A 20,860-nucleotide genomic window follows, 5' to 3' on the forward strand; every position below is an offset into this window, starting at 1 on the left:
AGGAAATATCCTACAAATCAATTTTGTAAATCTTTGTGCAGCTGAATTCTTCTGAAAAAGTCAGCAAGAAATTAAGCTTCACAACAAATGCAATCATACTCAAACCATAGCTCCCATTTGTATACTATACACATGCACGTGTGAAAGGTGCTATAGCACATATATTCAGCTGATTTTGGGATGGCCACAGTACCTTCGGAAATGCAATTTATCTTTTCCACAATGCCTTGGCCAAAATAAAAAGTGAGAAAATTAATTACTCTGTATGTACCTACTAAAAAATCTGCAGCCCATTTGAAAAAGTGCTTATGGCACTTGCAAACGCTGGTTCATTTTGTTAATGTTTCAGTCAGAGACTTGAGATCACTCCATTTTTCCAGATATTTAATGTCTTAAGAATCAATTAAATTATTCTCAATGTCACAGGTTTATTTCACCCATTTACCTTATTTATTCATATTAAGCTGGTAACACAAATTAGACTAAAGCATAATTTATGACTGCCTTAGGCATACCATCTTGAAAGGCATTCAGTCTCAACCTGTAAACATGAAGGGACAGACAATTCATCTCTTTCCTGATAAGTTTATTCCAGCAGCTAATCATGCTCCTTTTTTAAATTCGTGTGTGTGTTGGGGATACGTTTACATTCATGCCCTGAGCATATATTATTATGCCCTTCTCCACTACAATGAAGTCCTTTAATATGCCAAAGTTACTCTGCATTCTATCAAGTCTCTCTTTTTTTTTGTTTGTTTGGTAAATTAAATAGGCCAACCTCATTCAGACTTTCACTGGGGGGTATTTTTCAAGATGTTCCTGTTTCAAGATACTTGAGTTAGTGCAGGCATTAGCAGCAATGTTGTTCAGTCATTTAGGACAACAAAAACAGTCACAGCAGATCAGACAAATAATGGGTCATCACACAGCATGCCTGGGGACACCACACAAAGACAGGACAAGCATGCAGGGATATTTTCTTCTATTTCCATTCCTGGAGAAGTGACACTGTTACCATTCATGAGAGGATTCATATGCTTAACAGTTTTAAGAACCTCTACTGAGGTACCATATCAAAAGTATTTCAGATGGGCATATTAGGCATCTTTAAGGGATGCTTCTGGTTGTCTTAGCCAACACTGCTCATCACCAGATAAACAGACCCTGAACAGCACATGGTGTTACTGCCAACATACATCAACATGAGACCATCTAACCTTTGAGTGGAGCTGACTGGGCCTGGGAGTATTTCAAGTACAGTTAATTTCTCCTGAAATATATAGAAGGTGAAAACTGTGACAAATTACAATGGAATAAAAGATGAATTTGCATATGGTTAGAAATACTTATGCAGACTACTAACGATACTGCTGTCATCCAACAGTATGGCTACTACAGAGCTGTTCAAAAACTTTCATACAATATTCCAGAACAATTATTTGGACAAGGGTGCATTACAATGCATAAATGATCTTTTTACATGTGAATAAGTACTTAGAGCTAGCTAGACTGGTTCCAACGTGGCTAAAATATAATTATTTCACTTGCAGAAAGATTCCCATTGTACTTCCCACAACTATGTGATACATTTTCAATGCCCTATGTGGCATCTGCATGCAGAGCACTTCTAAACAGTCATTGTTGGTATAATTATCACCCATTGCCTGTATATACATCACAATCATGGGTGGATTCACTTGCTGAAGCAGAGCACTTGTTTTCCTTCCTGAAAACTAAGAGAAAAAGGAGACTTAAAATCTCTGTTCAGTATATAACAGACTGAAAACACCTCCGTGCAAGAAAGAAATAATATTTTTGATGACACGGCTGCAAAAACTGTAACACTGCCCTCTATGACTAACCTACATTTTCTTCTATCCACTATAAGTAATGATAAGCTGTAAAAAATATGTGTGTGCTTGATTTTCTGAGTTGAAGATGAGCTGAAGCTTAATCTTCTGAGATGAAGACAGCACCAAGGAGAATATATCATCCATATATACCAATTCCCCACCACCTTGTTAAGGAAGACTCAGCCACCTCCAAGCAAATAGGGAAGATGCTTCAAAAAACCCAAGCCAGAGAAAGGCAGGAAAGTGGACTGCTTTCCTTTGCAGTTATCCTTAAGGGAGAATAACATGCCCTGAGACCTCACTGTCTTCCCAGCAGAGCTGGGAAAGGAAAATATATCTGAATCAGAGCATGCTGAAAAGACACAGGTGCTACACGGCAGGGGGGTTGGAACTAGATGATCTTAAGGTCCTTTCCAACCCTAACGATTCTATGATTCTACGATTCTACATCCCCAGGGGGAGATAGCTGCAGCAGAGCCAGAACTGGCCTCCAACACCTCCCTGGAGCATGGGTCAGCCTTTCCATGGCATTGCTGGCAAGCAAAAGATGCCTGAGAAAGCAAGCCCTCAACCTCTTCAGAAAACACTGGATGAGGAAAGATTGAATCAAAAGATCCTCACAGTGATTAATTGGCTGGCAGTTACTGAAAACTAAGGTGTCCTTGCCTGTTATTGTCAAGACCTTTGAATTTTTATGCCCACTGTCTTTGTTGTTAAGCTCTTGGCTACAAAATGCCATTATCACACATATGCACACTGTTGCAGTAATTAGACCCACATGCTGCCTTGGTACTATGTGTTGATTGAATTTCTGCTGCCATTAATGAGGGTGTGCAGAGAAGAAAGGCCCTAGACAGCAACAAGGTCAACGAACACAAATCTGGTACCTATCTCACTGATCATGACATAGGAAAACTTTTCTCCTCTCCTGTGAATATTTCTTCTTTTGCAATCACCACAAAGGGCTCATATTTCAAGTCTTGAAAATTAATATCTAAAAACCTCAGAAAAAAATTCCATACTTAACTCATGAGTTCTTATAAAATCAGATGCAAACCAAGTCTAATTCTACAGTAACATACCTTTTAAAGCACTGTTGTTAAAAAGAAGTTTAAAAAGAAAAAAAAGAAAAAATGGAAAATTTTGCAGATCTATAAAGCTGCATATGCATATGGCTTTATATGCACATATATGCACTGTTTAATACACATACTACTTAGAAAACTGTTGAGGAATTATACTTTTAGGAGAGCAGAATTCAAAGACCTTTGGTTCAGCCAATATAGTACACTATATTAGCAAACTGGCCAGCAAACCCCTTTTTCTTAAGAATGTTGTTCAGAAAACTACTGAAAGGCTGTTGTTTAAGCCCAGCCTGTCACTCAGAAACCACGCAGCTGTTAGCTCATTCCCCTAGCATCCTCTCCCGGCTCCTGGAGGGATGGGGAGGAGAATCGAAAGAATGTAACTCCCATGGATTGAGATAAGAACAGTCCAGTAACTAAGGTATAACACAAATCACTACTGCTACCACCAATAATAATAATGATAAGGGAAATAACAAGGGAAGAGAATACAACGCTCACCACCCGACAACCGATACCCAGCCCGACCAAGCAGTGATCTAGCCCTTCCGGGTTAACTCCCCCCCAGTTTATATCGTGGGCATGACGTGTTGTGGTATGGAATACCTCTTTGTTAGTTTGGGTCAGGTGTCCTGTCTCTGCTTCCTCCTGACTTCCCCTCCTCCCTGGCAGAGCATGAGACTCAGAAAGTCCTTGGTCAAACTAAACATTACTGAGCAGCAACTAGAAACATCGGTGTTATCAGCACTGTTCCCAGGCTGAAAGTCAAAAACACAGCACTGCACCAGCTACTAAGAAGAGAAAAATGACTGCTACTGCTGAACCCAGGACAGTATCCACCCCTTATTCCATACCGTTCATGTCATGCTCAGATCCCACATTTCAATATACCATCACTCTTATCTCATATATATATATGCATATATACACATATATATACATCCACAGAAAGAGAGAGAGAGAATCATTCCTTAGTGCATGAACCAATCCCTATAAAGCTGCTGAGTCCATCCAGTCAATGATGTTGGGCTCCATCTATCGTAACAGTCTTTCAGAGCAGGAGAGAGAGTGTGATGTAGTCAGTCTGCCAGGCCTCCCCATATTTGCACTAAGCTAATTCAGAAGAGGTAACATAAAAAGAAATGGACAATAAAGCTAAACAAAATCAAAGATCTTGTATTATCCTCATTATGCTCAGTTCTCTTTATCCATATCAGCTGTATGCTATTGAAAGGAAGTATTTTTCTGCTTATGTATTTGTAAAACAGAACATGATCTTCCCTTCTAATTGTGTAGATAAAGCAGATGTCTCACATAGAACTTGCCTTTTTTTAGAGAAGATCAGAAACAAAAGCCTTTCCCAGAAGCAACTAAACTTCCTAAACATGTGATGCAATGTATCAACTTCAATTTCAATTTCTATGCCAAAGAAGCCTCAGAAATGGAAGAACTTGGGCAGAAAATAAGCCAGGCACCCACTAACTTAGAAACTCATCTCATTACCATAATCTCATTCACAGCAGAGGCATGGCCCACCTGATGGTCACTTCAGATGGGGCTGCTTCTTCTATTCTGCTTCTTCAGGGAGAGCTACAAGTGGGCCTATATATATCCCACAGATGTAAGAACTAGAGGAAGACCAAGAATTGATACCATGTGAATATAAGCCAGCAACATGTGCTCACAAACCTTAAGTTTCAACTGTATCTGGGCTTCATCAAAAGAAGCATGGCCAGCAGGTTGAGGGAGGTGATTCAGCTCTGGGGCCTCCAGCACAAGAGGGATGTGGATCTCTTGAAGCATGTTGAGAGGAGGCTACAAAGATGATCAGGAGGCTGGAGCATCTCTCCTATGAAGACAGGTTGAGAGAGTTGGGCTTGTTCAGCCTGGAGAAGACAAGGCTCAGGGGAGACCTTACTGCATCATTTCAGTACTTAAAAGAGGCTTATACAAAAGATGGGGACAAACATTTCAGCAGGACCTGTTGCAATAGAATTAGGGGTAATGGCTTTAATTTGAAAGAGGGCAGATTTAGACTAGATGTAAGGAAGAAATTTTTTACAATGAGAATGGTGAAACACTGTAACAGGTTGCCCAGAGAGTTGATAGGTGTTACATCTTTGGAAACAGTCAAGGTCAGGTTGGATGGGTATTGTGCTTTAAGGCCAGCCAGCAGCTAGGTACCACTCAGCTGCTCACTCACTCCCCACCACCACAGTGGGATGGGGAGGAGACCTGGAAAAAAGGTGGAAAACCTGTGGGTTGAGATAAGAACACTTTAATAATTAAAATAAGGTATGATATAATACTAATATTTTTCTTGTTGTTTACTACTGCTACTAGTAATAATAATAATGGAAATAACAAAAAGAGAGAGAAACTAACCAATCAAACAACAACCCACCCAACAGCCCCCAACAACAACCATACACAATACAATTGCTCACCATTGCCGACCAATACCCATCCTGACCTGAGCAGTGATCTAGACCTTCCAGGTGACTCCCCCCAGTTTATATACTGGGCATGACATGCTGTGGTATGGAGTACCCCTTTGGCTAGTTTGGGTTAGGTGTCCTGTCTCTGTTTCCTTCTGACTTCTTGTGCCCCTTCTTACAGGCAGAGCATGGGAGACTGAAAAGTCTTTTATCAGGGTAAGTGCTACTTAGCAACAACCAAAACATCAGTGTGTTATCAGCATTGTTCCCAGACTAAAGCCAAAACACAGCACTGCACCAGCTACTAGAAAGAAAATTATCCCAGCCAAAATCAGGACAACAGGGCTTTGAACAACCTGGTCTAGTGAAAAGTATCCCTGACCATGACAGGAAGGGTGGAACTAGATGACCTTTAGAAGTCCCTTCCAAATAAAATTATTCTATGATTATGGTATTTTGGCACAAACTGTTTTTCTTTGCTGATATTTCGCAGCAATATGAATTATTTGGCATAGCTAGTGATAGTCTTTCAAGATGACTGTTCAGAAAAGTTTCAAGACCAACACCCTTGTTAAAACTACTTCCCTGAATTCATTATATTCTAAATCATACCTAAATCAGGTTTGCTGTACTGCTTTCCAAGAATCAATGGGTAACTTTATTATCTTCCATAAATCTTATTCTTCTACATAACTTAAAAAGTTCAGAGCTATTTTCTCTCTGAGGCTGACAGTCAAAATAGATGTCTAGGAAATAAAACTTTTCTTAATTTGCCTTATGACCTTGAACAGAAAAACCTTCTCTAGCAGCCTATGTGGATATTTACTAACATAATAAATCATTGCATACTAAAGTCAGAAAATGTAACAGCGTCAAGTGAAAGCAGGTTCCTCCCTGGACCGCCAACACTTGGCTCTATGAAACTCAAATAAAAATACACTTGGAGGCCAAATTGGCATTTTAATTATTTTTTTTTTAAAAAGGGTTAAGTTCCATAGATTTATTCCCTCACACAGCCTTGCCAAAATTGTTGGCACTTGATCAGAAACATTGATTTAGTTATGATGCAGGACAGTGCTCCCAAGAGTACTGAGGTGGCTTCACTGACATCTCTGTATTTTGCTTTTCACGGTGCCCTTAGCCACTTTAAATGTTATAGGCTATGAGCACTGATACTGCAAAATGCAAAAATGGGAAAATGAGCCCACCTTCTAACCTTCTAACCTAGGCCATAGTTAATGTACATTGGCTGAGCTGACATTTATGTTTTCAACTCCTCAACATCCCCTCATCACGGTACAAATAGCCTGGTGAAAGAGAAGTTTTAACACTAGGACAGGAAGGGCAGAATTTTGAGTGAAAGGCTATTTCTCTGTGCCTTGTCCTTCCCCTAGAAACTCTCTCTACCCAGTGACAAGCAACAAGCTGACCCATGCACTACAAAGAAATACACATGTGCCTATGTTCATAAGTAAGTGAACAAAAAAATTCAGTATCTCACAGGTTAGAAAGAAAAACAAGGCTGTAATGTATGCAAGCCACATCCCTCACTGCATATTTTTAGGTGTATACTGATTGACTTGTCTCAGTGTTTAAAATTAAGTTGCCTTTAGGCAGTCAGGTCTCTTTCAAGAGCTACTGATGATGATATTAACCTTTGGTATTGAAATTCTGTTAGTAATACCTGGTAAATGCATTGCCATCTCATTCTTATACCTGGCCTCTGAAAATTTAGATCTTTGAGGTTTTCATTTGCTTGGTTTTCTCAGAAGACTGTACCGATAAAAGCAAACTACCCGTCAACTGATCCTGACACAGATTGTACATGAGGGATGCATTACAATTTTACCTCTCCCTTAAAAGGTATGGGGTGGTTTAAAATTTGGGTTGTTGTGTTTTTGGGGTTTTTTAAGAAAAAAAAAAAAGAAGTTATTCTAATTGGCTCTATATTAAAACAGAATAAACTGAGCAGACAGGTCAATTCCTCCTTGCTCCTCCTCTTCCCCTGAAATGTTCACAGAAGGTATTTTCTTAATAAACAATAGGGATTTTGTCTGTCATTAGACTTAGTCGTGATACAACTTGTACTGATAGAAGGATTAGTTTTATTGAAGTGTAATAACAATCACAAAGATATTCATATTAATCCCAGTTCAACTTTTGGATAATAGCGTGTCTCAGCTCTCTATGAGATGCATAGCTGAATCCTGTGAATTCTGGCTGAAGAAGTTCAGAAAGCCAAATAAGCAGGATTTCTTTGCTGCATAGGAATATAGCATTTCCTTCTCTTCGTTCAAATCACATTTTTGTAACTATTTCTCAGCAGATGTTTAAGACACAAACCTTATTGATACTAAAATAAGGAGATGTCTGGTTCTTGAAATGTGTGGTCTCGTTTACTTGCAGTTGACAAGGCATTTTACAGGAACACATTTGACTTTTTACAAGTTTCCAACAGCAGTAAACTTTATTCCTGCTGACAGCAGAAGTAATTGCTGTGTGCAGAATAAACTCAATTGTTTAAAAAGTTTAACTCTGTTTTCTTGTTTCATGTTTTGTACTCTAAGGTTACATTTAAACCTGTTTCAGATAAATTCTTTCCAAAGAACAATTCTATGTTACTGGGGTAAGAATACATGAGTGAACACTAAAATCATCATAGAATCATAGAATAGTTAGGGTTGGAAAGGACTTTAAGATCATCCAGTTCCAACCCCCCCTGCCATGGGCAGGGACACCTCACACTAAACCATGGCACCCAAGGCTCTCTCCAACCTGGTCTTGAACACTGCCAGGGATGGAGCATTCACAACTTCCTTGGGCAACCCATTCCAGTGCCTCACCACCCTCACAGGAAAGAACTTCTTCCTTCTATCCAATCTAAACTTCTCCTGTTTAAGTTTTAACCCGTTACCCCTTGTCCTGTCACTACAGTCCCTAATGAAGAGTCCCTCCCCAGCATCCCTATAGCCCCACTTCAGATATTGGAAGGCTGCTATGAGGTCTCCACGCAGCCTTCTCTTCTCCAAGCTGAACAGCCCCAACTTTCTCAGCCTGTCTTCATATGGGAGGTGCTCCAGTCCCCTGATCATCCTTGTGGCCCTCCTTTGAGGAAACTGGGCTTTTCTCTGAAGTGGAAACAGAATTTAGCTTCCCAATCTTTCTACAGGGACACTTTCAAATGTTTTATTATATTATTTTTAGTTTACAAAATCAGAAGATAAAAAACACTAGTGCAGTTTTAGACCTCTTTATTTAAACCAGTCATCTAAGGATAAGAATAAAAGAAGCAAGAAACCAAACCACCATCATAACCTTCTGCAGCAAGCAGGCAATTTCTGTAAAATATGTACCAACCATCTGTCCTTATATCATGATTCTTGGGCCAAATTCTGGAATAATGTGAATAGTCAAGAGGCAACTCACGGCATACATACACTCTGAAAAATATATACAGAAAGAGCTCTTAACACTGTGGGTGCACACTTCTGTTTTGTGCGTAGTGATCCAATTTAAGATGCTTCAGCTACCAGCTGCCTACCGCCAGACCTCCAACAGAGCTTACTATCTCACACTACTGCTGATTCAGCTACATTTTACTTTAGATCCTGGTTTATAAGTGTTCATGTCCCCTAAAATTAAAATTTATGTCACTTTATCATTGCAAGAAAGGTTAAGCACACTCAATCTGTGCAACTTGCTAGCAGGTCAGATAAGGATGTGAGAAAAGCACAGAACTGGAAAGCACCTTCATTTGGCTCACATTCTGCTACTGGCTTCTTCCCATAGACTTGCATCTTGTCGTCCTCTCCTGTTCCCTTCCTCATTATGTTACTGGTTTTATCTGGGGAGAGTCATGTGAATATGCAGGAAACATTTACATATCAATGCTATAGAATATTTTATCATTGTGATAAATTATTTTTAAATCCACATTTTAAGATATAAATAAGTTTTCTCATGCACATAGACAAAGATGTGGTGGTAGTCACAGAAAATGCAATTTACGTAGACTCATATTTGTCGTAAAATGAAAGTATATTTGTTTTATTAACTTTAAGAGCAAACTTAAACTATCTTCTCCACAGACAGAAATAATATTGATACCTGTAACTGCTTGTCTGCTGTTACTGTTAGCTCTTTATTCAAGGGTGAGGGAGCCAAAAAGTTTTGGCATTTTAAGAAACAGAAAAGTGCACCTGTTCAACAGAAAAGGACAGGTTTTCTCTAGAATAATAGCCGCTAAAAGCTAAGTGAAATGGGTCCCATGGATAGATTTAGGGAAATTTTCACTGCCTAGGTACCCAAGTTTTGAACTTATTCTTAGATAAGAAAACTATAAAACGTGCCAATTCAATGGTAACATTCCATTGGGAGAGTAAGACAGTTTCTGTCTTAACACCATCCAACTCATACTGACAATAGCAACATCAGCTTCTTTCATGGGTTCTCAGAATTTTCTCCTTCCATCAGCACATATGCAAGCCCATGTCCACAGACAAGTGCTTCCTACAAATTTTCTGAGTAGTCAATTGAGTTTTCTAGCACTAAGAGAAATAAATTTCAACCATTTATTTTTCCATACATTTAAATGTTGCACATGCTACACACATTGTTTACTGAATTATATTAGCACAGTAACATTCCATTATCCTATTTTTAAAATATTTCAAAACATAGTACTAAATATGTGAATAATAAAGGTCTGTCAGTTAGGCACCATCATGAACAATAGTGCAGATAGCCATACAGTCATTTTCATTCAGTTTGCCACCAGCTCAGCACATGATCACTGTGCTGCCATTTGTTATTGCACCGCTCAGCCTTCTCTCTAACTTGAAATCTTTACATTCCACTTGGCTATTCTAAAACTGCATTGGCAAGCTCTGTATGTCTGTTACAAAATAATAGCCTTGTAGTCTGATGCAGCAGCATATGCCCAAAACTGAAATGAATTTTACTCAATATAATCTGTAATTCTTGACATATCAGGTGCTATGCTCTCCTAGGTGCTCATCATGCTGCAGTTTGCTGCTTACTAGATACATTCATCCATTGATCAAAGCTTACAAAAGTCCAAGTTCAATAGAACAGACAGCACCTTGGCAAAGGATGCCTTCTGTTTTATGCCTGTCAGCAGTATGATGGAAATTTTATCATGAGACACAGAGACACTACTCACATACCTATAATTTTATTAGGCAATAGTGCAAGTGGTCTCGGTAGACTGGGTAGATGACATATTTACATGAACACTGAATATTATCTATCTCATATAAATTAATACTGAACAAAATAGGAAGCTTACCTTACCTCTTCTGGTCCTACAGATCATTTTTCAATCACATACTCACTTGCACCTCATAATGAGTTAGGGGAGAAACGAAGGAAGGTATGAGTTCAAATCTAAAAATAGTAACTTGTTCCCCTGAAAACAAGATATACTTACGAAAATGAGAATGTCAATGCCAGCATTGGGGAAACAGCAAATACTAGCTAATCTGTTAAGTCTCTGAAGAATGATACTCTTCTGCCAACTTTTTCAGGAAAATCTAATAAAACGTTGATGAAATGGAACGATAATTTTCTCTGCACAAAGATTAAGTGAGAACATGAGTCTACACAATAGGCAGTTTTTGCATTCATCTCACGTCTGCTCAACTGCAGAAGTCATTGAGAAATGGCATGTAAAATATTTCTAAACTGAAATATACCTGAAATAGTAGATGTCAACTTGAGTCCTACAGGAAGTGACAGTCAACACCAGCTTGTTGCTAGCTATTTTTGCAACTGCCTATAAAATTTGACACAGCTAGGCAGTCTTGTGTTAGGACTGAAACCTACTGTTTCAAAACAAATAAAAGGGAAGATAATTATTACCAATATTTACACAACAGGTAGTGTATCTGAAGGCATAATTATGCATAAGCCTTAATGCTGGTACCTATCTGAACCTCCAGAGGAAACTGAGATTCTGACAAAGAATATAAGGTTAGAATTAAGGGTAGATGCCTTACGTACACCACAAACTGATGTAACTCAGCCGAGTGATTTCTACAGAGTATTTGCCATCTGTTGGTGATGACTCAAGCAAAACAAAGCACAGATGGATCTTAGTCCCAATTTTTGTCTTTTTCTTTTTTGGCTGAACTCTTCTAAACTTCAGAGTGGATTAGGATTTTGTGTTATTTTGGAGGAGTGTATTTTTCTAGTAAGTAGCTCCTAGTTTGTACTTACTCAGAACTAATTTTCAAACTATTGGAAGTAATAAATGATGCCATGAGTTTCAGATTTAAGGCTAAATATTCTTCTTGGAAAAACTTCCAGTCTCTTTGTAATGCATTCTGAAAAGCTCTCTGCTGTTTATTGGGGCATAGATCATTCGATTTCCTTCCTCACACATACATTAACCAATGACTGGGATTTACAACAGCCAGCCTGCTCAGCAGGGAGACTTCCGAATTAGCCAAGACAAATTAACACACACAAACAGAAATGCATATTGAAATCTTACATATCTCCTGAAGCCCTACAACTGTGACAGGAGGTTCTTTACCAGACTGAGATTCACATTCTTAAATGTTCTACTGGACCATGATGACCAAGCAGTCCCCCTGAGTACAGTAAATTGGCTCAATCTTTTCTTCAAAATAAAAACAACCCCTCCAAGCTGTGCTACAATCACCAGTTATTGTTAAAAATATATGTAGTATAAATTAAGTACCATTAAAAGGAAGACCCTGGCATTTTTACCTTTACTTGGCCACTTTTCAAGTGAAAGCCACTGGGACTACTACTGTGTGCTGAACTCATGCTTACAAAGAATTAATCATTTGAAAATTCTCATTGGATCACAGACCTGAGGAAAATTTAACATATCTGGTAGATGAATATCAATGCCCCTAAGCAGGATAAATACTAAAATACTCCTCCCAGTCCAGATGGGAAATATGCAAGCAAATGAGTTAGTCATTAGTGTGATGTGCCTAAGCAGCATTACTAGAGAAAACTGAGGCATTTGCAGACACTCAGTGCCTGGTGGGTGAAGTGGGGTCTTTGCAGACTGCTTTCCAGGACTGAGCCTCTGTTGCACTGCAGGCACCTTTCTCGTAGCAGCTCCTAAAGGTAGTAATTAATATTCCTGGAAAATACATGACTTGATGCTCTCATAATGAGCCTGTTATCAGCTTGACTATTTCCAAAGGTGCTTACAGCCAAACCATGTTTATACCCAAACCACAAGTGCAATCAGGAAAGCCAGAGAGTAGAGAGGGGGCTTCCCAGCCCTGATGCCCTCCCAGCACACAGCATGCAGGCTGGATGTGTGATGGCTAGACATCTTTCCAAGTTCAGATTTAACATCCTTTCCATTGTAAGGTTTTAAATTGAATTTGAGGTAAAACCCAGATTCTAAGGCTTAATTCAGCTGGTGGTCTTCTCCCTTATTATAGGCACCCCCTGAAATTTTAGACTGCCTTTCAACTTTTGTCATCTCTGTTTACCTATGTGCAGAAACATACTAGCTTATAAAGCAGCAAAGGCTTCACCTTTTTATTTTTCTACTTTTAGTTTTGATTGCTTTATGCATATTGGCAATTTGTTAAACGTAACTCTAATTTGAGCAGCCATGAAACCTTCAACACTGTTCGTTTACTTGTCTTCAACTAGTTAAAAGGGTAGAGCTCCACAGAGTACTCTGTGCATGTGAACTAGCTTTAACTAGAAATAATATAAATTAGTATTACTGAATAACTTCACTTGGAAAGAATACTGAAATTTCAGTGGTTAATGGCAATTTTTCTCAACTACATCAACACACCACAATATAGCAACTATCAATGTACCAATCAGATAGTTTTGCTATTTTAGGTGAATTGATTTTCCATAAACGTTTTCCCAAATGTGCAGTGATGTGTGCTTGCAGCCCAGAAAGCAAACCAAATCCTGGGCTTCATGAAAAGGAGCGTGGCCAAGAGGTTGGAGGCAATTCTGTCCATCTATTCTGTTCTTGTGAGACCCCTCCTGCAGTACTGTGTTCAGCTCTGGGACCCCAAACATAAGGATTTGGAACTGTTGGAGTTAGTACAGAGGAGGGGCACGAAGATAATCAGAGGGCTGGAACACCTCTCCTATGAAGACAGGCTGAGAGTTGGGCTTGTTCAGCCTGGAGAAGTCTCAGGAGAGACCTTATAACAGCCATCCAGTACCTAAAGGGGGCCTGTAAGAAAGCTAGAGAGGGTATTTTTACAAGGACATGTAGGGATAAGACATAGGGGAATGATTTTAAATTGAAAGAGGGGAGATTTAGATTAAATATTAGGGAAAAATTCTTCACTGTGAGGGTGCTGAGACACTGGAACATGCTGCCCAAAGAGGTTGTAGATGCCTAATCCCTGGAAGTTGTTCAAGGCCATGTTGGATGGGCTTTGAGCAACCTGGTCAAGTGGAAGGTGTCCCTGCCCATGGCAGAGGGGTTGGAACTAGATGATCTTCAAGGTCCCTTACAACTCAAACCATTTGATGTTAATTAAAACCTATACTGATTTTAAAAAGCTATTGTGCCATGTAGCTGCTGAACCAGGTCAATTGCATTGCTTCTGTTAAATATGAAGTTAGCAAATTTTTCTCCTTTCTTGAATCCAACTCAGAATACCTTATGAACTATTTTGAGCAGAAGATGACCAACATAACTGAGAAGTACAAGTATCAACAACGATCCTGAAGAGCAAAAACAGCAAAAATAGTTCAATAATCTGGATTTTCCACCCTGATCATGGTACAAAGGACCATGTATTTAGAAAGCACAAATTCAAATTAATTGGTTTTTATGTGTTTCCACTAAATGCACATAATTACAATTCATAAAGGAAGTGAGTTTTCAGTAGTAGTGGCCTCCATTTACCAACATAATTTGTCTGTTCAAGACTTATAGGAGCAGGAACCTATACATTCCAGACCATGTTGCCCAGATGAACTGAAGAGGACTGATAAAACAGAGAAATATGGCTAACGGCCAGATTTTTATGCCTGAGGCATTCTACTGCTTGTGGCACTGATTTTAGACATATCACCAATGTACTTCTGCTGATATAACTGCACTGATTTAACAAAGTACTGCTAATTTAGAATTGCAGAAAGCTACTACTCTTATAGTACTTTTCAAGCAGTGCAAATACACAGGGGTTAAATCACACAATCCTACTTAATGGTCTACCTAGAAATATAAGAAGAGAGGTACAGACAGAACACTTCTTTAAACAAAAGATTTTGAACACCACAAGCTTACTTTGAGTTACTCAGTGCCTCTGTAAATCTGGCTTAGTGTGATTAGCCACAATAATACTGCTAACCCAGAATAAAGCCTCACAAAAAGCATCTCTCACTGCTGTGCCTTCACCAATAGTCATTCTTTCCGTTGACAAGCAACAAAATCCAGTAGTCATGGATAGCAACCTCACAACATCTTTCTTCACAAAGAAGAGGGGTTGTTGTGGAACGAAGAGTTAACACATAATATTTTAGAATTAGCAAAAGAGCTGATGGCTTAGTAGATAAATGTCAATCCTTGTTCTTGGACTGATGTAATTCTGGGTTTACAAATAACATTATTATATATGGCTGCACCCAAAGGTACAACAGGGTATTAAGTAGGTTTCTGTAAGCTCTTTGAATGTACAGAGTAGTTCAAAATAATGAATGGTACAACTTCTAAGCCATGTTACCCAGGTTTCTTTTGAAGGAAAAGAGAAGGAAATGAGAGTGCCTTATGGAGAGTCCCTGGAACTTCCATGTCAAAGTGAGAAAAGAATCTATTTTTAACTGGGTGAACTTTTTTTTTAAAGTATTTAATTCCTTATTTTTGTCCTTTGGAATGCTAGCTCCTTAGAGGACATAGAAACAACTATGCTGGACATGATGAAGTTTATATAAAATAACATGAGGAAAACCGATTTCACAGGAAAAGTCTCTTGTGACATTTCCACCATAACACTTTACAAAGAAACTTGTTCATGGGCTAAGTCGGAACCTGTGAAGGCAAAAATCAACCTCCAAATATTTAAGGGACATAGAAAGAAAACATGACTGGGACACCCAAATATGTCTTCACATTAGACCCTGGAAGGTTCTTGCATGCGTTATGCACTGTCTCCAAGTCTTACAGTCAGACCTATAGAAACAATCTAGCTTACAGCAGCATCACACACTAACCTCTTCCATTTCAGAAAGACATGTAAATCGCTAACATCTATTTTTTTCAAAGTGCAGAATACAGTGGCAGAGGAAAACACAGCAATATTTATCCCAAAAGTCAGGGAGAACAGGAAGATAAAGTGCTTTTTTCTCTTTAACCAAGCCTTCAGATTTTGATGTATTTTCCATTTAAAGAGTGTTGAGCTTAGCAAAGCTGTAATGTACAATGTCAAAAAGCTCAGCCACAGGTTAGTACTGTTTCTTGGTAGTGATAGTACAAGAGTGATTTCTAAAGTGTACAGCAAGAGCACTGCCATTGTCTTGACCTTTTTTCTGTCTGCTGAACAACTATATCTTATATACAGAATTCTTCCAGCCTCCTGAACTACCTTGTATGTACTGGGAGATGGAGAGGAGATCCCACAATAGGAACACAGACAAAAAAGAAATTTGCATGTATATTACTCTAAAACTGTTTCAGCTTGACCTTTCATGAAGAATGGTTTAAAGGCTGAATTCTGTGACTGGGAATGCAGATTCATTGTCTTTATTGAGTATTGCTGATAGAGCCCTAGTAAACTATGACTGTTTCTTGGAGGTACACAGGTAGCAAAGAGCAGGAGAGAGCAGGTTTTACATTAAAAAGACAAATCCATTAGTATCCACACTAAGATGTCCAGCGTCCCAAGCAGAGACATGAATAAATGAAGCAGACTTTCGTAAGAATATGTTGGGTGTAATAGAGTACTATACTTTTCATTATGGAATGACTAACTTAAAACAGAAATATAACCACCTACTTAGTCTCATCAAAGTCCTCCCACACCACACCAAGCACATGAGTTTCACTGGCTCCTTCTTTTAAAAGGAAAATAAATGAAAATATTGCAGAACTCCTCTGGGCATTAGTTCTCCCATTAACATTTTTAACACCTACAAATTATTAACATTTAAATAGGAAGTGATTTACCTGTTCAGGACCACAAAATTACTGACTCTATCTCTTGTTTAAATTCCTGTGGTTTCCTTGTTTGAATTTATCAAATAATTCATAAACTACATAAATTGCATTGGGAGACTATTATCACAAAACCTCATCTGTGACCAACTTCATGTGGATGTTGAGTAAGTAGATTTGTATCACCAGGAAACATAAAACCATTAACAGACTATAAATATTCTCTCATGAACTGAATAAAGAAATTCAGCTAATGTTTACAAGATTAATCAGAAGTAGTGTACAGTGTTTAACTTTTTTTGTATATTAAAAGTGATAAATTCAAGACACTTAAACACACTATTAAAAATAACATTCTTGGGACTGTTTCTCACTGAACCAGCATCTTAAAGTAATAAGAAATGGTTTCTAGGTTATTTTTTTATTCCACCATGCTAACCATCTAACTGTTATCATATGTTCCATTAAAGATCAACTTTCTTCCAGAAAAGTATGTGTTTTACAGACTACAAGGAGCATATATCTCCCATAATCTAATTCTGTATACAAATTGTGGTTACTAAACAACATAAGAGAAATGGTTTTAATATATGTTAAAGGAATTGTATGCCAAACACCTGGACAGATGTGAAGGTCAAAATCTGTGACAACCTATCCAGTGTCAATGAACATCATAAGTCAACAGTTGTCCAGCAAACACAACTGTCTTTCCACCCTTCTTTGCAAACTAAACTGAGACATTTTAAAGTAATTAAATACAAATGCTTCAAGTTCTGAATGCATTAAATGAAAAGTAATTTATCATATTTTATACACATGTTCAAATTGCAAAGCCCTATAAAATACGTAACACTCTCAAAGCCATAGTTTCATGTATGTCCAAAATGTAGGTATAGACAAAGATATATACTTCAGGTAACAAAGTGCTTCACAGCACTAAACCCAAGAGTACAGTGCAACTAGGACAGTGTTATTAAATCTGTGTTTTCAGTAGTACTCCTTTAAAACAAAAGCCCCACAGGCTTCTGAATTAAAAAGTCAGGGGAAAGTTCTTCTATGCATCTGAGACAGAAGAGACAGATCAAAGGAAAATCAGAACAGCTCAAAATCTCTGGAAGAGTAGTCTGTGTTTTCAGTTCTGATCTGTTTCATCAGGAATTCGTGGATGGACTAGTAAGGGGAAGAACACCTACCTTCATTAGCAGGTGTTGCACGCATGATATGTGTTCGGTTTTTCATAAAATAACCTTTCAAAATGTATACTCATTATATATATTATATACATATTTCAGAATTCCTTACATTCAGTGCGGTAACTATCACAAAGATTTGAAATTTAGATTTAATGCCTGATCTGAGATGTATAAAAGCCTTATATTGCATATTTTCAATATCATTATTACATATTATTATTACAGCTAGCACATTTTTCTAGTAGTATTAGTAAGGAAGTTATCATTATTCATTTCTATTCTTATTAGCATGTATGTGTCATAATGGACAAAACCCCGTATCATGAAATACAGCATCCAACCCATATCCAAAATTCTTGTCAAGTGATTCTATGACAGCCTGCTACCTTAACTGACATTCTCCATACGAGCCTTCTGGGCAGTATAATGTGGAAGAGAGCTCACTCAACACCTCAGGACCTACAGCTGCCTGCTCACTGCACACAACTGGCAAGGGACTGTGTTGGCTATGGGGAAAAGGAGCAAATCACTGAAATTAGTTCCACGCTCTAAGGCTAGGTAGAAATCGACAAAAGCCGTTCACGACTTAAAGCAGTGCTGGAGCTGCTCTTTATTGTACCCAAGTCCAGCAAAGTCACCAGCTGGGAACTGCTTAAATGCCCAAGAGCTTTCCCCGCCTCCCCCCCCCCCCCCCCCCTTGTATTCCTACTGGTGGGGAATTGGCTGGGCTGTTCACACCGGGTGAAAAACCAAAATTGCAGGTGCAAGATGTTGGGCTGTTTTGCATCACTGTTTGGCACAAGGAGTCCGGTTCGGGTGGGGAATCCTGCCGGCTGCCGCGGGCCTGGGCGAGGGTCGCGGGGCTGGGGCAAGCGGCCGCTCTCCCGCGTCCCCTACTCCCTGCCCCCTTTTGAAATCATTCCCCAGCAGCAACGCGTCGAGAAAGCACCTGGGAAAGCCGGGAAAAACATCGTACCAAAGCGGCTCGTCCCAGAAAGCTACCCAGATCCTAATAGCATCTGCAAAAATGCCTCCTTTTGAAGCTCTTGTGAGGGGAAAGCGGTGAGGCGGGAGGGATGAAAGCGCTGGTGCTTAGGAGCAGTGCCACTTCTCAGCTATACCGCGCTGCTCAAGGTCGCTCAGCCTGTACACAACGCAAACATTAGTCTTAATTGCAGCGCAGAAGACTACGAGACGAACGGAAGCTCCTTCCCCTACCCCGCTCGCAGCGGGACGTGTCTCCTGGGTTGTTAGGACAATTCACGCCACGTGCTGCCCCCTTTTAGCACAAGCATGTTTTCTTTAAAGACCTTTAAAAATTATCCGTTAAAATAAAACTTTTCCCCTCCCGCTAATTGGAAGACTCGGCTCCCGTCTTTCCCATACCAACCGTCTCCTGTAAACCCTGGAAAGGCTGGGGAAGGCGGGAGAGGACTCCCCGGCTCAGGCAGGCAGGTTTGCTGCGTGGCCGTGCTTGAAGCGCTGGGAAATCAGCCGTTCTCAGGCAAGAGGTTATTACCTTCTCCGTCCTGCTCTTCCGTCACTCAGGCAGGGCTATACTTCTGGTATGCCTTTCCGTAGGGAATTTACAGCGGTTGCGAGCGAGACTGGGGGGTGAATCTATTCACTGGTGTCTCACATGCAAGTATGCTGAAGTACTTTCAGATCTGGCTCGGCAGAAGAGGAAAGAGGCCCACGGCAGCACTTCAAGGCTCACTGGAATTTGCCTCCCCAGATGAGAGCGCTCCTCAGCCACGAAAAAGCCAGAGCCGCGGCTGGGTGGGTGGCCAGGGGATGGCTGGGCGTGCGGCGGGGGGGGAAGACTACCTTCCCCTTGCTCTCCCATCGCTTCCTCAGCCCGTGACGAGATGCGTGTCCCCCCCCTCCGCCCAACCGGCTCGTGCTCGCTCCCGTCCCTCCCGGCGGCCCCGCTGCTCCCAAGCTCCCTCCCTCTCCCCCGCTTCACCCCGTATAGATGGGTAGATATTTGTAGTTATTAGTTATCAGTAGTATTATTCGAGCCAAATTCCGCTCAGGGCTGGTGGTGGGCAGGCTCTCCATCTCCGCAAAAGAGCATGCTCAGCTCTCTCAGGCATGCTCCTTCAGCGGGGAGGGAGCCAGAGCTGGGCCGGGGGGAGTGAGGGGGGAATCCTCACACTCACACCATCCTAACGCAAAGTTTTATTGTTCAAGCGGCCCCGAGTCCCCCCTTCCAAGAGGAGGGGACCCTGGCGCAGCGCCGAGGGCTAGCGGGGAAGGGTGTTCCCCCTCTCTCCCGGCGGGGAGGGAAGTAGGAGGAGGAAGAAGAGGAGATGCCCAGGCGAGAAAGGCTTCAGAGCCAACTTCTGCCGGGAAACCCGCAGGTCTGCTGCCGTCTCCTCCCGAGGCAAGACCACTGCTGCGCCTGACACTGCTCCCAGCTTTGATGTAACGCTAAGAGCACACGGGCGGCACCATCATCATCATCATCACCACCATCACGACCATTATCATCGTTATTATTAATAATATTATGACAATGCTCGCTGCCGAGGAGTAGGAAGCAGCACTCGGCTCTGGCAGATGCCCTCCGGTGTTCCCTTCCCCCAGCCCTTGCCCGGGTCCGCAGGAACCCCGCGCACCGCTCCGCGCCTACCCGCGCAGCCCTCGCCCAAGCAACGGCGGAGACGACAGGGGGGAGTCCAACCCAAATAGTAACGACGGCACCCGGCGGGTATCCTACCTTGAGCTCCTCCGTGTCCAGGTTTGCTGATCTCTCCATGGAGCGAAACTGAGCAGAGGGGAAACTAGGGAAGTTGTGCCCCCAAAAAATAAATAAATAAAAGTAAAGGAAAAAGGAGGAAAAAAAAAAACACAAACCCAAAACCACAAACCCCACCACACAACACCAGGCGGAGGCGGCAATCTAGTCTCTCAGTTTCCAGCCTAAACTCAGCCTTGTCCTCCAAACCCTGGCAACTGCTCTCAGTCTCATTCTCCGCGATCACGCCTCCACCGGTTTAAATAAATAAATAAATAAATAAATTTCACTTTTTTTCTTTTTTGATTTTTTTTTTTTTTTTAAAAAAGAACTCCCTTAAGGACTCAAGCGCCAGGTGATCTCCGGTGAAAGAGATTCGCGTCCTCAGGCAACGGGAGGAGG

The 20,860-nt window shown here is 40.5% G+C and overlaps 1 protein-coding gene across 3 annotated transcripts in view; it reads right to left on the reverse strand.

Annotated features, from left to right (window-relative positions):
- Positions 1–20,520, reverse strand: part of SGCZ (sarcoglycan zeta) — a 441,993-nt gene extending 421,473 nt beyond the window's left edge. For all 3 annotated transcript variants that reach the window (XM_061473161.1, XM_061473145.1, XM_061473153.1), the window contains exon 1: positions 20,441–20,520. In XM_061473161.1, the coding sequence (XP_061329145.1) occupies positions 20,441–20,479 (39 nt within the window). In that variant the 5' untranslated portion in view covers positions 20,480–20,520. The remainder of the gene's footprint in view (positions 1–20,440) is intronic.
- Positions 20,521–20,860: the final 340 nt, after the last annotated feature.

Source organism: Pezoporus flaviventris, unplaced genomic scaffold (assembly GCF_033815535.1).
Source record: "Pezoporus flaviventris isolate CSIRO_AGI_PZ_B2104156 unplaced genomic scaffold, CSIRO_AGI_Pfla_v1 ptg000002l, whole genome shotgun sequence".
Taxonomy (NCBI): Eukaryota; Metazoa; Chordata; class Aves; order Psittaciformes; family Psittacidae; genus Pezoporus; species Pezoporus flaviventris.